The following is a 19,691-nucleotide window of genomic DNA, read 5'->3' as shown; positions in this document are numbered from 1 at the left end:
TAATTATTCCATCTGGTTCCACTTGAAAACATGGCCTGTTGGAAGGAGTGGAAAACCACGGCTCTACAGACATATTCCACTGTATGTAGAAAGCTGTAAAAGCCCATGTACCAGTGATGGAAGGCTTTCTCATGACTTCAAGCTATTCATGTAGTGGGATATTAAAGGGAAATCTAAGATTCCCTCTGCTGTCTCCCAGTTTTCGTCTAAGTAGCCTTCCCCGTGAATAAGTATGGGGAAAGTGACCGGAAAGCAATTTAATACACTGCGGCAAGCAGAGCAGTTTTAGATGGAAACATAACACCATCTCAGGATGGTGTTTGCTGTACTTACCCGCCCGTGATCCAGGGACCTTATTCAGCTTCAGTTGCAATTTTGCTAATTTAGCAAAACTGCAACTGCTAGCACTCGCAGCACAGGGCAAAGCCACCCAGCGATGTGATTGCAATTCAATTGCATCGCAGAATCCGCAGAACAAGGGAAGCCCCCTGCCTGTGCAGTGTGGCTATCTCTCCCGTCGCAGCGGCCTCATGTGACGTCACACTGCACATGCCTTATTTTCACTGCACACATGCGCAATATAGCTATATATAAAGTGAAGTGCTAACGAGATGTGCGAACCAGGATACCTTCGCACATCAGAAAAGCGCACTATTTTTTAATTACTTAAAAAAACTATGTTTTTATCACCACATAGCCATATGAAAAGTACCATTACCTACAGAAACAACTCTTTATATAGAGCCCAAATGGAACATGCTGAAACTGACCCTATCAAACCCAACACACCCACCCACTGTGTAGACGCTGCTGCAGCAGATCACACACACAGCAGTAACAGCCGCACACAATGAGAGTGGCTCATACATAAGAAAAGCCACATCACAGAAGTAATAGTGACAGCACAGGAGAGGCATACCGCAAATACAGTCTTTAAGCTGCTTAGTATAATAGTCAGGATTTGGTGAAATATATACAATACGTGGCAGAATATAGCAAATCTACTACTTCTGTAATCCTAGAGGTAATAATCGCATACTAGTAAATACACATCATTATTCTTAAATACAAGGCAATTCTTTACAACTGCAGTTACACTGCTATCTCTTGCTCATTCCCTTTATAAAACACAACACTATATACTACACTACCCGGACAGCATGGATATAATGCTAGTTACGTTATACATGTGTATGCAGAGCAGCTACTCAGATAAATGTAGACGCTGACATGGGAACAACATATATGCTGCAGAGAAAGAGCTGAATTCCTGAATACATACCATGTGCAGATATCTGGAAGCAGCCGCTGCAAATCTGTATAATATAATCTAGTCTAATCTGCTCACCTATTGACACTGTCTACGCAGTGCTAGTAATTGCTGTTATAATGGCATTTAGCGGCACCGGATTTAAGAGTTTCAACCAGCACATGTAAGAAAGAAGCTGGGAAATAATTAAGACAATTTATACTACGCTCTTCATTCTTTAGAAGAGGAAGATCTTAAAGGTCTTTTCATATTATCAGCTGCTAACCTGACCTGTAACTCCACCCCTGCCCTAATTCAGAAAATCCTCTGGTCACAAATCCACCCCCCTCCTACAGAGAGGTGGCCCTGGCCGGACATTATATTTGAAGAATGAGTGTGGATTCTAAAAGTGACAGTGCCAAGTTCTACTGCTGGATATATGCACAGATTAAGCCATAGGCTGTAGCAGGATTGGTTTAGCCAATGTCTATTCAAAGGCGTTTCAGTGGATCAACTTTGATGGGGGGCAAATGTTAGAATAATGAGATGGTTTACAGAAATTCCAATTTCAGCTATTCACCAAACAGATTAAGGAGGCACAACCATTATACAGGTCGAGTCTCCCTTATCCAAAATGCTTGGGACCAGAGGTATTTTGGATATGGGATTTTTCCGTATTTTGGAATAATTGCATACCATAGTGAGATATCATGGTGATGGGACCTAAATCTAAGCACAGAATGCATTTATGTATCATATACACCTTATACAAACAGCCTGAAGGTAATTTTAGCCAATATTTTTTATAACTTTGTGCATTAAACAAAGTGTGTCTACATTCACACAATTAATTTATGTTTCATATACACCTTATATACACAGCCTGAAGGTCATTTAATACAATATTATTAATAACTTTGTGTATTAAACAAAGTTTGTGTACATTGAGCCATCAAAAAACAAAGGTTTCACTATCTCACTCTCACTCAAAAAAGTCCGTATTTCGGAATATTCCGTATTTCGGAATATATGGATATGGGATACTCAACCTGTATTCTAAATCGGTAAACGCAAAACAAGAAATGTAATTACACACACAAAAAAAAGGAAATAAAAACAAGACCCTAGAAAAACAAATTACAGATGTGTCCCCATACATCTAGCCTCAATATGCCATGCACTGCGATATGCCTGGCATGAGTGAGCCGGCAACTCCCGGGCAGCTCAGCTAATTGTTGGGTGTTTTTTTTTTTTTACAAAAACGCATCTTATTCTGCATCGCATGGGAATGAGACGCACAAGCAGACTCCGCTGAGTTAAATGATATGCGGCATGCCTATATTTCTGTGCAACTGTGGCTTTCAGCATTTTCCAGGAAAACACTGAAACATAGCAATTCTTATGCAGATACAGCCGCATACAGAACACAGGCATGCCACATATAATTATAATCAGCAGTTTGCTTGTGCGTCTCATTCGCACAGCGATGCGAACTACACACATTTTGCTATTATCATTTTTAAAACAACATTTAACATGACAGTTAGGAGTTGATTGGTTGGTACTTTATCTCTGTCCACTTTATCTCCATCCAAGGCTTAGTAAATAGACCCCATAGACTAATTCAATTAGCGGCGGAAATGCTGTCATTTACTGCGATAGCCGTTTGAGGCTTTTATGCGGGTATGCGCGCTCCTGCGATTCGCTTATTCAATTGCAAAAGTGGGTTTACCACGAAAATTCATGCCAGCAGTGAAGAGAAAAAAATGGGGAAATCTGTCTGTACCCCCAAAAAAGCTAAACTAACATAGGATAACAGTATAAATGTTTATTGTTGGTCATGATAAAAGTATTTGGTGCACTTATATTGGGTCAAATTACTGTTATATGCATTCTTTTTTTTAAATGTGAAAAAATTATAGAAAGCAATGTTTTTGCAGCAAAATAAGTGCTAAAATTAAATTTGGGGTGCACAGAAATGGGTATAAATATGTTTGGGTCATTTTAGGGGACTAAATAAATAAAACAAACGTTAACAGACCAACTACTCCCTCCTGCAAATCTAAAAACACTTGTCCCACTCATAAAGCACCCCAATATACCTGTCACATACCTTGTACCCTAATTTCCATAAATTTGTACTTTTTTGCCCCAAAAATGACATGTCTTTATTGGCTAATTAAAAATAATGGAAAACTTCTAAGTGCCCAATTAGTAATTCAGGGAGGGGGAGTCCCAGGGGTTCTGAACCAAATCCCGACATTTTAACTTAAAATAAGGATTTTCCCCAAGTTTAACACCTGCTCAGAGGTGGTGAATTGAAAATAAGATTTTACTTACCGGTAAATCTATTTCTCGTAGTCCGTAGTGGATGCTAGGGACTCCGTAAGGACCATGGGGAATAGACGGGCTCCGCAGGAGACATGGGCACTTTAAGAAAGAATTTGGATTCTGGTGTGCTATGGCTCCTCCCTCTATGTCCCTCCTCCAGACCTCAGTTAGAGAAACTGTGCCCGGAAGAGCTGACAGTACAAGGAAAGGATTTTGGTAATCCAGGGCAAGATACATACCAGCCACACCAATCACACCGTATAACTTGTGATAAACTTACCCAGTTAACAGTATGAACAACAACAGAGCATCAGATCAACCCTGATGCAACTATAACATAACCCTTATTTAAGCAATAACTATATACAAGCATTGCAGAAGAAGTCCGCACTTGGGACGGGCGCCCAGCATCCACTACGGACTACGAGAAATAGATTTACCGGTAAGTAAAATCTTATTTTCTCTCACGTCCTAGTGGATGCTGGGGACTCCGTAAGGACCATGGGGATTATACCAAAGCTCCCAAACGGGCGGGAGAGTGCGGATGACTGCAGCACCGATTGAGCAAATACAAGGTCCTCCTCAGCCAGGGTATCTAACTTGTAGAACTTTGCAAAAGTGTTTGAACCTGACCAAGTAGCCGCTCGGCAAAGCTGTAATGCCGAGACCCCTCGGGCAGCCGCCCAAGAAGAGCCCACCTTCCTTGTGGAATGGGCCTTAACCGATTTAGGCAGCGGCACTCCAGCCGCAGAATGAGCCTGCTGAATCGTGTTACAGATCCAGCGAGCAATAGTTTGCTTTGAAGCAGGCGCCCCAAGCTTGTTGGAAGCATACAGGATAAACAAAGATTCTGTTTTCCTGACCCTAGCCAGTCTGGCTACATAAACCTTCAAAGCATACTTGCCTACCTGACCCTCTCCATGAGGGAGAAAATGTTCTGTTCCTGGACTTTCCTGGTAATGTATGATTGCCATCACCTGTGGTGAAACACCTTTCTTATCAATTAACTAGCTCACCACAGGTGATGGCAATCATACATTACCAGGAAAGTCCAGGAACAGAGCATTTTCTCCCTCATGGAGAGGGTCAGGTAGGCAAGCATGCTTCAAAGCCCTGACCACATCAAGTAACTCGGAATCCTCCAAGTCAGTAGTAGCCACAGGCACCACAATAGGTTGGTTTACATGAAAGGATGAAACCACTTTCGGCAGAAATTGTGGGCGGGTCTGCATGAAGGTATGCATCCTTTATGTCCAGAGACACCATAAAATCCCCCCTTCCAGGCTTGCGATGACCGCTCTGAGCGATTCCATCTTGAACTTGAACCTTTTCAGGTATATGTTCAGGGATTTTAAATTTAATATGGGTCTGACCGAACCGTCCGGTTTCGGTACCACAAACATGGTCGAATAATAACCCTTTCCTTGTTGAAGGAGGGGAACCTTGACCACCACCTGTTGAAGATACAATTTGTGAATTGCAGTTAACACTATTTCCCTCTCTAAGGGGGAAGCTGGCAGGGCCGATTTGAGGTATCGGTGAGGGGGCATCTCTTCGAATTCCAGCTTGTATCCCTGAGACACAATCTCTATTGCCCAGGGATCCAACTGGGAGTGAACCCACTCGTGGCTGAAATTTCGGAGACGCGCCCCCACCGGGCCTAGCTCCGCCTGTGGAGCCCCAGCGTCATGCGGTGGATTTAGTGGAAGCCGGGGAGGACTTCTGTTCCTGGGAACTAGCTGCGTTGTGCAGCTTCCTTCCTCTGCCCCTGCCTCTGGCAAGAAAGGACGCACCTCGGACTTTCTTGCCTTTTTGTGATCGAAAGGACTGCATTTGGTAATACGGTGCTTTCTTAGGTTGTGAGGAAACATATGGCAAAAAAAATAAGAATTTACTTACCGATAATTCTATTTCTCGGAGTCCGTAGTGGATGAGGGGTTCCTGAAAGGACCATGGGGAATAGCGGCTCCGCAGGAGACAGGGCACAAAAAGTAAAGCTTTAGGATCAGGTGGTGTGCACTGGCTCCTCCCCCTATGACCCTCCTCCAAGCCTCAGTTAGGATACTGTGCCCGGACGAGCGTACACAATAAGGAAGGATTTTGAATCCCGGGTAAGACTCATACCAGCCACACCAATCACACTGTACAACCTGTGATCTGAACCCAGTTAACAGTATGATAACAGCGGAGCCTCTGAAAAGATGGCTCACAACAATAATAACCCGATTTTTGTAACTATGTACAAGTAATGCAGATAATCCGCACTTGGGATGGGCGCCCAGCATCCACTACGGACTCCGAGAAATAGAATTATCGGTAAGTAAATTCTTATTTTCTCTATCGTCCTAGTGGATGCTGGGGTTCCTGAAAGGACCATGGGGATTATACCAAAGCTCCCAAACGGGCGGGAGAGTGCGGATGACTCTGCAGCACCGAATGAGAGAACTCCAGGTCCTCCTTAGCCAGGGTATCAAATTTGTAGGATTTTACAAACGTGTTTGCCCCTGACTAAATAGCCGCTCGGCAAAGTTGTAAAGCCGAGACCCCTCGGGCAGCCGCCCAAGATGAGCCCACCTTCCTTGTGGAATGGGCATTTACATATTTTGGCTGTGGCAGGCCTGCCACAGAATGTGCAAGCTGAATTGTATTACACATCCAACTAGCAATAGTCTGCTTAGAAGCAAGAGCACCCAGTTTGTTGGGTGCATACAGGATAACAGCAAGTCAGTTTTCCCGACTCCAGCTGTCCTGGAACCTATACTTTCAGGGCCCTGACAACATCTAGCAACTTGGAGTCCTCCAAGTCCCTAGTAGGCGCAAGGCACCACAATAAGCTGGTTCAGGTGAAACACTGACACCACCTTAGGGAGAGAACTGGGGACGAGTCCGCAGCTCTGCCCTGTCCGAATGGACAAACAGATATGGGCTTTTTTGAGAAAAAACCCACCAATTTGACACTCGCCTGGCCCAGGCCAGGGCCAAGAGCATGGTCACTTTTCATGTGATATGCTTCAAATCCACAGATTTGACTGGTTTTAAACCAATGTGATTTGAGGAATCCCAGAACTACGTTGAGATCCCACAGTGCCACTGGAGGCACAAAAGGGGGTTGTATATGCAATACTCCCTTGACAAACTTCTGGACTTCAGGAACTGAAGCCAATTCTTTCTGGAAGAAAATCGACAGGGCCGAAATTGGAACCTTAATGGGCCCCAATTTGAGGCCCATAGACACTCCTGTTTGCAGGAAATGCAGGAATCGACCGAGTTGAAATTTCTTCGTGGGGCCTTCCTGGCCTCACACCACGCAACATATTTTCGCCACATGTGGTGATAATGTTGTGCGGTCACCTCCTTCCTGGCTTTGACCAGGGTAGGAATGACCTCTTCCGGAATGCCTTTTTCCCTTAGGATCCGGCGTTCCACCGCCATGCCGTCAAACGCAGCTGCGGTAAGTCTTGGAACAGACATGGTACTTGCTGAAGCAAGTCCCTTCTTAGCGGCAGAGGCCATAAGTCCTCTGTGAGCATCTCTTGAAGTTCCGGGTACCAAGTCCTTCTTGGCCAATCCGGAGCCATGAGTATAGTTCTTACTCCTCTACGTCTTATAATTCTCAGTACCTTAGGTATGAGAAGCAGAGGAGGGAACACATACACCGACTGGTACACCCACGGTGTTACCAGAACGTCCACAGCTATTGCCTGAGGGTCTCTTGACCTGGCGCAATACCTGTCCCGTTTTTTGTTCAGACGGGACGCCATCATGTCTACCTTTGGTATTTCCCAACGGTTCACAATCATGTGGAAAAACTTCCCGATGAAGTTTCCACTCTCCCGGGTGGAGGTCGTGCCTGCTGAGGAAGTCTGCTTCCCAGTTTCCACTCCCGGAATGAAACACTGCTGACAGTGCTATCACATGATTTTCCGCCCAGCGAAAAGTCCTTGCGGTTTTTGCCATTGCCCTCCTGCTTCTTGTGCCGCCCTGTCTGTTTACGTGGGCGACTGCCGTGATGTTTTTCCCACTGGATCAATACCGGCTGACCTTGAAGCAGAGGTCTTGCTAAGCTTAGAGCATTATAAATTTACCCTTAGCTCCAGTATATTTATGTGGAGAAAAGTCTCCAGACTTGATCACACTCCCTGGAAATTTTTTCCTTGTGTGACTGCTCCCCAGCCTCTCGGGCTGGCCTCCGTGGTCACCAGCATCCAATCCTGAATGCCGAATCTGCGGCCCTCTAGAAGATGAGCACTCTGTAACCACCACAGGAGAGACACCCTTGTCCTTGGATATAGGGTTATCCGCTGATGCATCTGAAGATGCGATCCGGACCATTTGTCCAGCAGATCCCACTGAAAAGTTCTTGCAAGAAATCTGCCGAATGGAATTGCTTCGTAGGAAGCCACCATTTTTACCAGGACCCTTGTGCAATGATGCACTGACACTTTTCCTGGTTTTAGGAGGTTCTTGACTAGCTCGGATAACTCCCTGGCTTTCTCTTCCGGGAGAAACACCTTTTTCTGGACTGTGTCCAGAATCATCCCTAGGCACAGCAGACGTGTCGTCAGGATCAGCTGCGATTTTGGAATATTTAGAATCCATCCGTGCTGTTGTAGCAGTATCCGAGATAGTGCTACTCCGACCTCCAACTGTTCCCTGGACTTTGCCCTTATCAGGAGATCGTCCAAGTAAGGGGTAATTAAGACGCCTTTTCTTCGAAGAAGAATCATCATTTCGGCCATTACCTTGGTAAAGACCCGGGGTGCCGTGGACAATCCAAACGGCAGCGTCTGAAACTGACAGTGACAGTTCTATACCACGAACCTGAGGTACCCTTAGTGAGAAGGGCAAATTTGGGACATGGAGGTAAGCATCCCTGATGTCCCGGGACACTATATAGTCCCCTTCTTCCTGGTTCGTTATCACTGCTCTGAGTGACTCCATCTTGATTTGAACCTTTGTAAGTGTTCAAATTTTTTTAGATTTAGAATAGGTCTCACCTAGCCATCTGGCTTCAGTACCACAATATAGTGTGGAATAATACCCCTTTCCTTGTTGTAGGAGGGGTAATTTGATTATCACCTGCTGGGAATACAGCTTGTGAATTTTTTCCCATACTGCCTCCTTGTCGGAGGGATACCTTGGTAAAGCAGACTTCAGGAGCCTGCGAGGGGGAAACGTTTCGACATTCCAATCTGTACCCCTGGGATACTACTTGTAGGATCCAGGGGTCCTGTACGGCCCCAGCGTCATGCTGAGAGCTTGGCAGAAGCGGTGGAAGGCTTCTGTTCCTGGGAATGGGCTGCCTGCTGCAGTCTTCTTCCCTTTCCTCTATCCCTGGGCAAATATGACTCTTATAGGGACGAAAGGACTGAGGCTGAAAAGACGGTGTCTTTTTCTGCAGAGATGTGACTTAGGGTAAAAACGGTGGATTTTCCAGCAGTTGCCGTGGCCACCAGGTCCGATGGACCGACCCCAAATAACTCCTCTTCCTTTATACGGCAATACACCTTTGTGCCGTTTGGAATCTGCATCACCTGACCACTGTCGTGTCCATAAACATCTTCTGGCAGATATGGACATCGCACTTACTCTTGATGCCAGAGTGCAAATATCCCTCTGTGCATCTCGCATATATAGAAATGCATCCTTTAAATGCTCTATAGTCAATAAAATACTGTCCCTGTCAAGGGTATCAATATTTTTAGTCAGGGAATCCGACCAAGCCACCCCAGCTCTGCACATCCAGGCTGAGGCGATCGCTGGTCGCAGTATAACACCAGTATGTGTGTATATACTTTTATATGATATTTTCCAGCCTCCTGTCAGCTGGCTCCTTGAGGACGGCCCTATCTATAGACGGTACCGCCACTTGTTTTGATAAGCGTGTGAGCGCCTTATCCACCCTAAGGGGTGTTTCCCAACGCGCCCTAACTTCTGGCGGGAAAGGGTATACCGCCAATAATTTTCTATCGGGGGGAACCCACGCATCATCACACACTTCATTTAATTTATCTGATTCAGGAAAAACTACAGGTAGTTTTTTCACATCCCACATAATACCCTCTTTTGTGGTACTTGTAGTATCAGAAATATGTAACACCTCCTTCATTGCCCTTAACGTGTGGCCCTAATAAGGAATACGTTTGTTTATTTACCGTCGACACTGGATTCAGTGTCCGTGTCTGTGTCGACCGACTAAGGTAAACGGGCGTTTTAAAACCCCTGACGGTGTTTTTGAGACGTCTGGACCGGTACTAATTGTTTGTCGGCCGTCTCATGTCGTCAACCGACCTTGCAGCGTGTTGACATTATCACGTAATTCCCTAAATAAGCCATCCATTCCGGTGTCGACTCCCTAGAGAGTGACATCACCATTACAGGCAATTGCTCCGCCTCCTCACCAACATCGTCCTCATACATGTCGACACACACAGCACACACACAGGGAATGCTCTGATAGAGGACAGGACCCACTAGCCCTTTGGAGAGACAGAGGGAGAGTTTGCCAGCACACACCAAAAAACGCTATAATTATATAGGGACAACCTTATATAAGTGTTTTCCCTTATAGCATCTTTTTATATATTTCTAACGCCAAATTAGTGCCCCCCCTCTCTGTTTTAACCCTGTTTCTGTAGTGCAGTGCAGGGGAGAGCCTGGGAGCCTTCCCTCCAGCCTTTCTGTGAGGGAAAATGGCGCTGTGTGCTGAGGAGATAGGCCCCGCCCCTTTTTCGGCGGGCTCGTCTCCCGCTCTTCAACGGATTCTGGCAGGGGTTAAATATCTCCATATAGCCCCCGGAGGCTATATGTGAGGTATTTTTTTGCCAAAAAATAGGTTTACATTGCCTCCCAGGGCGCCCCCCTCCCAGCGCCCTGCACCCTCAGTGACTGCCGTGTGAAGTGTGCTGAGAGCAATGGCGCACAGCTGCAGTGCTGTGCGCTACCTTAAGAAGACTGAGGAGTCTTCTGCCGCCGATTCTGGACCTTCTTCTCTTTTCAGCATCTGCAAGGGGGCCGGCGGCGAGGCTCCGGTGACCATCCAGGCTGTACCTGTGATCGTCCCTCTGGAGCTAATGTCCAGTAGCCAAAGAAGCCAATCCATCCTGCACGCAGGTGAGTTCACTTCTTCTCCCCTAAGTCCCTCGTTGCAGTGATCCTGTTGCCAGCAGGACTCACTGTAAAATAAAAAACCTAAGCTAAACTTTTCTAAGCAGCTCTTTAAGAGAGCCACCTAGATTGCACCCTTCTCGGCCGGGCACAAAAATCTAACTGAGGCTTGGAGGAGGGTCATAGGGGGAGGAGCCAGTGCACACCACCTGATCCTAAAGCTTTACTTTTTGTGCCCTGTCTCCTGCGGAGCCGCTATTCCCCATGGTCCTTTCAGGAACCCCAGCATCCACTAGGACGATAGAGAAATTGACTTTCCAGCAGTAGCTGTGGAGACCAGGTCCGAGAGACCCTCCCCAAACAATTCCTCACCCTTGTAAGGTAAAACCTCCATGTGCCTTTTTGAGTCGGCATCACCTGTCCATTGCCGAGTCCACAGCACCCTTCTGGCAGAAATCGACATAGCATTTATTCTAGAGCCCAGTAGACTAATGTCTCTTTGAGCGTCTCTCATATATAGGACAGCGTCTTTTATATGCCCCAGGGTCATTAATATAGTATCCTTGTCTAAGGTATCAAGTTCCTCAGACAGGGTGTCCGTCCATGCTGCTACAGCACTACACACCCAGGCCGACGCGATCGCTGGCCTCAGTAAGGTACCTGAATGTGTATAAATGGAGTTCAGGGTACCCTCTTGCTTTCTATCCGCAGCATCTTTTAGGGTAGCCGTATCCTGTGACGGCAGGGCTACCCTCTTGGATAAGCGTGTTAAAGCTTTGTCCACCCTAGGGGAGGATTCCCAGTGTAACCTGTCCGTTGGTGGGAAAGGATACGCCATAAGCATCCTTTTGGAAATCTGCAGTTTTTTTATCTGGAGATTCCCAAGCCTTTTCACATAACTCATTTAGCTCGTGTGAAGGGGGAAAAGTCACCACCTGCCTTTTTTCCCCATACATATGAACCCTCTTGTCAGGGACTGGGATTTCCTCTGTGATGTGCAACACATCCTTAATTGCTATAATCATATAATGGATGGATTTAGCCAATTTAGGCTGTAACTTTGCATCATCGTAATCGACACTGGAGTCAGAATCCATGTCGGTATCTGTGTTAACAATTTGGGATAGTGGGCGCTTCCGAGACCCTGCCGGCCTCTGCGACATAGGATCAGGCACGGGCTGAGACCCTGACTGTCCTAAGGCTTCAGTTTATCCAACCTTTTATGCAAGGAATTAACATTATCATTTAAAACCTTCCACATATCCATCCAATCAGGTGTCGGCGCCGTCGGCGGAGACACCACATCCATTTGCTCCCGCTCTGTTTCCACATAGCCTTCCTCGTCAAACATGTCGACACAAGCGTACCGACACACCACACACACAGAGAATGCTCTTTTTGAATACAGTTCCCCCACAAGGCCCTTTGGAGAGACAGAGAGAGAGTATGCCAGCACACACCCCAGCGCTATATAACCCAGGAATAACACAGTAACTTAATGTTAACCCAGTAGCCGCTGTTATATTGATTTTTGCGCCTAATTATGTGCCCCCCCTCTCTTTTTACCCTCTTCTACCGTGTGTCTGCAGGGGAGAGCCTGGGGAGCTTCCTCTCAGCGGAGCTGTGGAAAAAAAATGGCGCTGGTGAGTGCTGAGGAAGAAGCCCCGCCCCCTCAGCGGCGGGCTTCTGTCCCGCTTCAATGTACAATTTTTGGCGGGGGCTCATACATATATACAGTGCCCAACTGTATATATGCAAAACTTTTGCCAAAGAGGTCCTAATTGCTGCCCAGGGCGCCCCCCCCTGCGCCCTGCACCCTTACAGTGACCGGAGTATGTGGGTGGGAGCAATGGCGCACAGCTGCAGTGCTGTGCATTACCTCAGTGAAGACTGGAGTCTTCTGCCGCCGATTTCGAAGTCTTCTTGCTTCTTATGCTCACCCGGCTTCTGTCTTCTGGCTCTGCGAGGGGGACGGCGGCGCGGCTCTGGGATCGGACGACGAGGGTGAGATCCTGTGTACGATCCCTCTGGAGCTAATGGTGTCCAGTAGCCTAAGAAGCAGGACCTATCTGCAGAGAGTAGGGCTGCTTCTCTCCCCTCAGTCCCACGATGCAGGGAGTCTGTTGCCAGCAGAGCTCCCTGAAAATAAAAAACCTAACAAAATACTTTCTTACAGCAAGCTCAGGAGAGCTCACTGAAAAGCACCCAGCTTGTCCGGGCACAGATTCAAACTGAGGTCTGGAGGAGGGACATAGAGGGAGGAGCCAGAGCACACCAGAATCTAAATTCTTTCTTAAAGTGCCCATGTCTCCTGCGGAGCCCGTCTATTCCCCATGGTCCTTACGGAGTCCCCAGCATCCACTAGGACGTGAGAGAAATTAACGGTTAAATTACGTGAATAGGTTTTTGCGGACAATTGAATAGGCCCTTTTTGCTGTTTTTATCACGCCAATTGAATTTCAGCCCCATGTGTCTGTATCAGTCATGTCTTCATACCACCCAGTTCTCATCACCTACACACAAAAGAAGGCAGCCATTTTAGCTGTTCCCCTTAGCAACTGACTCGGGCCAGCCCCTCCAATAAGAGCGAACCAGGGTAATTAATACTTAGCCGCCCCTGTGTGATGTCACTAGTGGATCGTTATGCTAGTAACAATAATATCAGTTTGCCAACGCAAAATGTCTCCATGATGCTTAGACTGCTGACATGAGTTGACAAAAGAAGGTAGTTTAGAACAGCCCAAGCTTTCAGGAGTAGTGTCATAGAAATAGACATAGGACCAAGACTATACCTCTCCAGCTGCTTCTGGTGCTTCTCTTCCCTGGCCTGAGCTTTCATTTGTTGCACCTCAATTGTGTCTGGTTTCCTTCTCCTCATGTACAGCTCATGGTTGCCCATGCACAGGGCCAAGATACGTTTATTAATTCTTAAACGGGGCGCATAAAATACAAAGTCCTAAGGAGAAAAATAATGCAAACAAACAATTTCAATTTTTTTTTTTAATGTCCTTTCCATTATTCAATCACAGAGACATTAAATGGAATCATTTGTTTACAAAAAATAGATCCTGGATTGCATAATTAGATCGGTGCCCCTCCATGTCTAGCAGACACTGGTGAAGCAAACTAAGAGGTTTGGGGGCAAGTATTTGGCTGTCTGTTTTTTAGATCATGGAACCGAAATGGTTTACGGGAAGCATTCTTACGACTGATAAGCAACTAAAGGCCAAATAAAAATAAGAATTTACTCACCGGTAATTCTATTTCTCGTAGTCCGTAGTGGATGCTGGGGACTCCGTAAGGACCATGGGGAATAGACGGCTCCGCAGGAGACTGGGCACATCTAAAGAAAGATTTAGGACTATCTGGTGTGCACTGGCTCCTCCCCCTATGACCCTCCTCCAAGCCTCAGTTAGGAACTGTGCCCGGAAGAGCCGACACAATAAGGAAGGATTTTTGAATCCCGGGTAAGACTCATACCAGCCACACCAATCACACCATATAACACGTGATAGGAACCCCGGTTAACAGTATGATAACAACTGGAGCCTCTGAAGAGATGGCTCACAACAAAACCCGATTTTTGTAACAATAACTATGTACAGGTATTGCAGACAATCCGCACTAGGGATGGGCGCCCAGCATCCACTATGGTCTACGAGAAATAGAATTACCGGTGAGTAAATTCTTATTTTCTCCGACGTCCTAGTGGATGCTGGGGACTCCGTAAGGACCATGGGGATTATACCAAAGCTCCCAAACGGGCGGGAGAGTGCGGATGACTCTGCAGCACCGAATGAGAGAATTCCAGGTCCTCCTCAGCCAGGGTATCAAATTTGTAGAATTTTGCAAACGTGTTTGCCCCCGACCAAGTAGCTGCTCGGCAAAGTTGTAAAGCCGAGACCCCTCGGGCAGCCGCCCAAGATGAGCCCACCTTCCGAGTGGAATGGGCTTTTACAGATTTAGGCTGCGGTAAGCCTACCGCAGAATGCGCCAGCTGAATAGTGCTACAAATCCAGCGCGCAATAGACTGCTTAGAAGCAGGAGCACCCAGCTTGGTGGGTGCATACAGGATAAACAGCGAGTCAGTCTTTCTGACTCCAGCCGTCCTGGAAATATACATTTTTAGGGCCCTGACTACGTCCAGCAACTTGGAATCCTCCAAGTCCCTAGTAGCCGCAGGCACCACAATAGGTTGGTTCAAGTGAAAAGCTGAGACCAACTTTGGGAGAAACTGAGGACGAGTCCTCAATTCTGCCCTATCCATATGGAAAATCAGATAAGGGCTTTTACAAGACAAAGCCGCCAATTCTGAAACCCGCCTGGCCGACGCCAAGGCCAACAGCATGACCACTTTCCACGTGAGATATTTTAAATCCACAGTCTTAAGTGGTTCGAACCAATGTGATTTCAGGAATGCCAAAACCACATTGAGATCCCAAGGTGCCACTGGGGGCACAAAAGGAGGCTGAATATGCAGAACTCCTTTGACAAAAGTCTGAACTTCGGGCAGTGAAGCCAGTTCTTTTTGGAAGAAAATCGACAGAGCCGAAATCTGGACCTTTATGGACCCCAATTTGAGGACCAACGTCACCCCTGCTTGCAGGAAGTGTAGGAATCGACCCAGTTGAAATTCCTCCGTCGGGGCCTTCATGGCCTCACACCAAGCAACATATTTTCGCCAAATGCGGTGATAATGTCTTGCGGTGACATCCTTCCTGGCTTTGATCAGGGTAGGGATGACTTCCTCCGGAATACCCTTTTCCTTCAGGATCCGGTGTTCAACCGCCATGCCGTCAAACGCAGCCGCGGTAAGTCTTGGAACAGACAGGGTCCCTGCTGCAGCAGGTCTTGTCTGAGCGGCAGAGGCCAAGGGTCCTCTGTAAGCATCTCTTGAAGTTCCGGGTACCAAGCTCTTCTTGGCCAATCCGGAACCACAAGTATGGTTTTCACTCCTCGCCTTCTTATTATTCTCAGTACCTTGGGTATGAGAGGTAGAGGAGGAAACACATAAACCGACTGGTACACCCATGGTGTCACTAGAGCGTCCACCGCTATCGCCTGAGGGTCTCTTGACCGGGCGCAATATCTTTTCAACTTCTTGTTGAGGCGGGACGCCATCATGTCTACCTGTGGTTTTTCCCACCGGTTGACCAGTATTTGGAAGACTTCTGGATGAAGTCCCCATTCTCCCGGGTGGAGGTCGTGCCTGCTGAGGAAGTCTGCTTCCCAGTTGTCCACTCCCGGAATGAACACTGCCGTCAGTGCTAACACATGATTCTCTGCCCATCTGAGAATCCTTGTGGCTTCTGCCATCGCCATCCTGCTTCTCGTGCCGCCCTGTCTGTTTACATGGGCGACCGCCGTGATGTTGTCTGACTGGATCAGTACCGGCTGGTTTTGAAGCAGGGGTCTTGCCTGGCTTAGGGCATTGTAAATGGCCCTTAGCTCCAGGATATTTATGTGAAGAGAAATCTCTTGATTTGACCACAGTCCTTGGAAATTTCTTCCCTTTGTGACTGCCCCCCAGCCCCGAAGGCTGGCATCCGTGGTCACCAGGACCCAGTCCTGTATTCCGAATCTGCGGCCCTCTAGTAGATGAGCCCTCTGCAGCCACCACAGCAGCGACACCTTGGTTCTGGCCGATAGGGTTATCCGCTGTTGCATCTGGAGATGGGACCCGGACCATTTGTCCAACAGGTCCCACTGGAACGTCCTTGCGTGGAACCTTCCGAATGGAATTGCTTCGTACGAAGCTACCATTTTTCCCAGGACTCGTGTGCATTGATGTACCGACACTTTTCCTGGTTTTAGGATGTCTCTGACCAGAGAATACAATTCCTCGGCTTTTTCCAGTGGAAGAAACACTCTTTACTGGTCTGTGTCCAGAATCATTCCCAGGAACAGAAGACGTGTCGTCGGGACCAGCTGTGACTTTGGAATGTTTAGAATCCAGCCGTGCTGTTGTAGCACTTCCTGAGAAAGTGCCACCCCCACTATCAACTGTTCTTTGGACCTCGCCTTTATCAGGAGATCGTCCAAGTACGGGATAATTAAAACTCCCTTCTTGCGAAGGAGTATCATCATTTCGGCCATTACCTTGGTAAAGACCCTCGGTGCCGTGGATAACCCAAACGGCAGCGTCTGGAACTGATAGTGACAGTCCTGTACCACAAATCTGAGGTACTCCTGGTGCGGAGGGTAAATGGGGACATGCAGGTACGCATCCTTGATGTCCAGGGATACCATGTAATCCCCCTCCTCCAGGCTCGCAATAACCGCCCTGAGCGATTCCATCTTGAACTTGAACCTTTTGATATAAGTGTTCAAGGCTTTTAAATTTAAGATGGGTCTCACCGAACCGTCCGGTTTCGGTACCACAAACATTGTGGAGTAGTAACCCTTTCCTTGCTGAAGGAGGGGTACCTTGACGATCACTTTCTGTGAATACAGTTTTTGAATAGCCACCAACACTGCCTCCCTGGCAGAGGGAGTTGCCGGCAAGGCAGATTTTAGGAAACGGCGGGGGGGAGACGTCTCGAATTCCAGCCTGTACCCCTGAGATACTACTTGAAGGACCCAGGGATCCACTTGTGAGAGAGCCCACTGTGTGCTGAAAAACCTGAGACGTGCCCCCACCGTTCCAGATTCCGCCTGAGCAGCCCCAGCGTCATGCTGTGGACTTACCGGACGCAGGGGAGGACTTCTGCTCCTGGGAACTAGCTGTGTGCTGCAGCTTTTTCCCCCTTCCTCTGCCCCTCGGCAGAAAGGATGAGCCTCTAGCCCGCTTATTTTTCTGGGGCCGAAAGGACTGTACCTGATAATACGGTGCTTTCTTTTGCTGTGGGGTAGCCTGTGGCAAAAAAGTCGATTTCCCAGCAGTAGCTGTGGAAACGAGGTCTGAAAGACCTTCCCCAAAAAGTTCCACCCCTTTATAGGGTAAAACTTCCATGTGCCGCTTGGAGTCGGCATCACCTGACCATTGCCTAGTCCATAACCCCCGTCTGGCGGCAATGGACATAGCGCTTATTTTTGATGCCAGCCGGCAAATATCCCTCTGTGCATCACGCATGTATAAGACCGCGTCTTTTATATGGTCAATCGTTAGCAAAATATTGTCCCTATCCATGGTATCAATGTTTCTCTATCGTCCTAAGTGGATGCTGGGGTTCCTGAAAGGACCATGGGGAATAGCGGCTCCGCAGGAGACAGGGCACAAAAAAGTAAAGCTTTTACCAGATCAGGTGGTGTGCACTGGCTCCTCCCCCTATGACCCTCCTCCAGACTCCAGTTAGATTTTGTGCCCGAACGAGAAGGGTGCAATCTAGGTGGCTCTCCTAAAGAGCTGCTTAGAGAAAGTTTAGCTTAGGTTTTTTACTTTACAGTGAGTCCTGCTGGCAACAGGATCACTGCAACGAGGGACTTAGGGGAGAAGTAGTGAACTCACCTGCGTGCAGAGTGGATTTGCTGCTTGGCTACTGGACACTAGCTCCAGAGGGACGATCACAGGTACAGCCTGGATGGTCACCGGAGCCGCGCCGCCGGCCCCCTTGCAGACGCTGAAGAGAGAAGAGGTCCAAAATCGGCGGCTGAAGACTCCTGAGTCTTCATAAAGGTAGCGCACAGCACTGCAGCTGTGCGCCATTTTCCTCTCAGCACACTTCACACAACAGTCACTGAGGGTGCAGAGCGCTGGGGGGGGCGCTCTGAGAGGCAAATAAAAACCTTATTAGAGGCAAAAAATACCTCACATATAGCCCACAGAGGCTATATGGAGATATTTAACCCCTGCCTAACTTCAAAAATAGCGGGAGACGAGCCCGCCGAAAAAGGGGCGGGGCCTATCTCCTCAGCACACAGCGCCATTTTCTCTCACAGAAAAGCTGGAGAGAAGGCTCCCAGGCTCTCCCCTGCACTGCACTACAGAAACAGGGTTAAAACAGAGAGGGGGGGCACTGATTTTGGCGATATTGTATATATATAAAAGATGCTATAAGGGAGAAACACTTATATAAGGTTGTCCCTATATAATTATAGCGTTTTTGGTGTGTGCTGGCAGACTCTCCCTCTGTCTCCCCAAAGGGCTAGTGGGTCCTGTCCTCTGTCAGAGCATTCCCGGTGTGTGTGCTGTGTGTCGGTACGTGTGTGTCGACATGTATGAGGACGATGTTGGTGAGGAGGCGGAGAAATTGCCTGTAATGGTGATGTCACTCTCTAGGGAGTCGACACCGGAATGGATGGCTTATTTAGAGAATTACGTGAGAATGTCAACACGCTGCAAGGTCGGTTGACGACATGAGACGGCCGACAATCTATTAGGACCGGTCCAGGCGTCTCAGAAACACCGTCAGGGGTTTTTTAAAAAACGCCCATTTACCTCAGTCGGTCGACACAGACACAGACACGGACACTGAATACAGTGTCGACGGTGAATAAACAAACGTATTTCTCATTAGGGCCACACGTTAAGGGCAATGAAGGAGGTGTTACGTGTTTCTGATACTACAAGTACCACAAGAAAGGGTATTATGTGGGAGTGAAAAAACTACCTGTAGTTTTTCCTGAATCAGATAAAATAAAATGAAGTGTGTGAGGATGCGTAGGGTTACCCCGATAGCAAATATTGGCGTTATACCCTTTCCCGCCAGAAATTAGGGTACGTTGGGAAACACCCCTTAGGGTGATAAGGCGCTCACACGCTTATCAAGTGGCGTTACCGTCTCCAGATACGGCCGCCCTCAAGGAGCCAGCTGATAGGAAGCTGGAAAAATATCCTAAAAAGTATATACACACATACGGTGGTTATACTGCGACCAGCGATCGCCATCAGCCTGGAGATGCAGTGCTGGGTTGGCTTGGTCGGATTCCCTGACTGAAAATATTTTATTCATGTAGAGCATTTAATAGGATGCATTCTATATATATGTATGTGAGATGCACAGAGGGATATTTGCTCTCTGGCATCAAGATAAGTGCGTTGTCCATATCTCCCAGAAGATGTCAG

The 19,691-nt window shown here is 47.5% G+C and overlaps 1 protein-coding gene across 2 annotated transcripts in view; it reads right to left on the bottom strand.

Moving 5' to 3' along the window:
- Positions 1-19,691, bottom strand: part of RDX (radixin) — a 196,672-nt gene that overhangs the window by 23,254 nt on the left and 153,727 nt on the right. For both annotated transcript variants that reach the window (XM_063951590.1, XM_063951591.1), the window contains exon 9: positions 13,480-13,643. In XM_063951590.1, the coding sequence (XP_063807660.1) occupies positions 13,480-13,643 (164 nt within the window). The remainder of the gene's footprint in view (positions 1-13,479; positions 13,644-19,691) is intronic.

The sequence above is a fragment of the Pseudophryne corroboree genome, chromosome 2 (genome assembly GCF_028390025.1).
Source record: "Pseudophryne corroboree isolate aPseCor3 chromosome 2, aPseCor3.hap2, whole genome shotgun sequence".
NCBI lineage: Eukaryota > Metazoa > Chordata > Amphibia > Anura > Myobatrachidae > Pseudophryne > Pseudophryne corroboree.
This window is presented reverse-complemented; position numbering and strand designations above follow the sequence as displayed.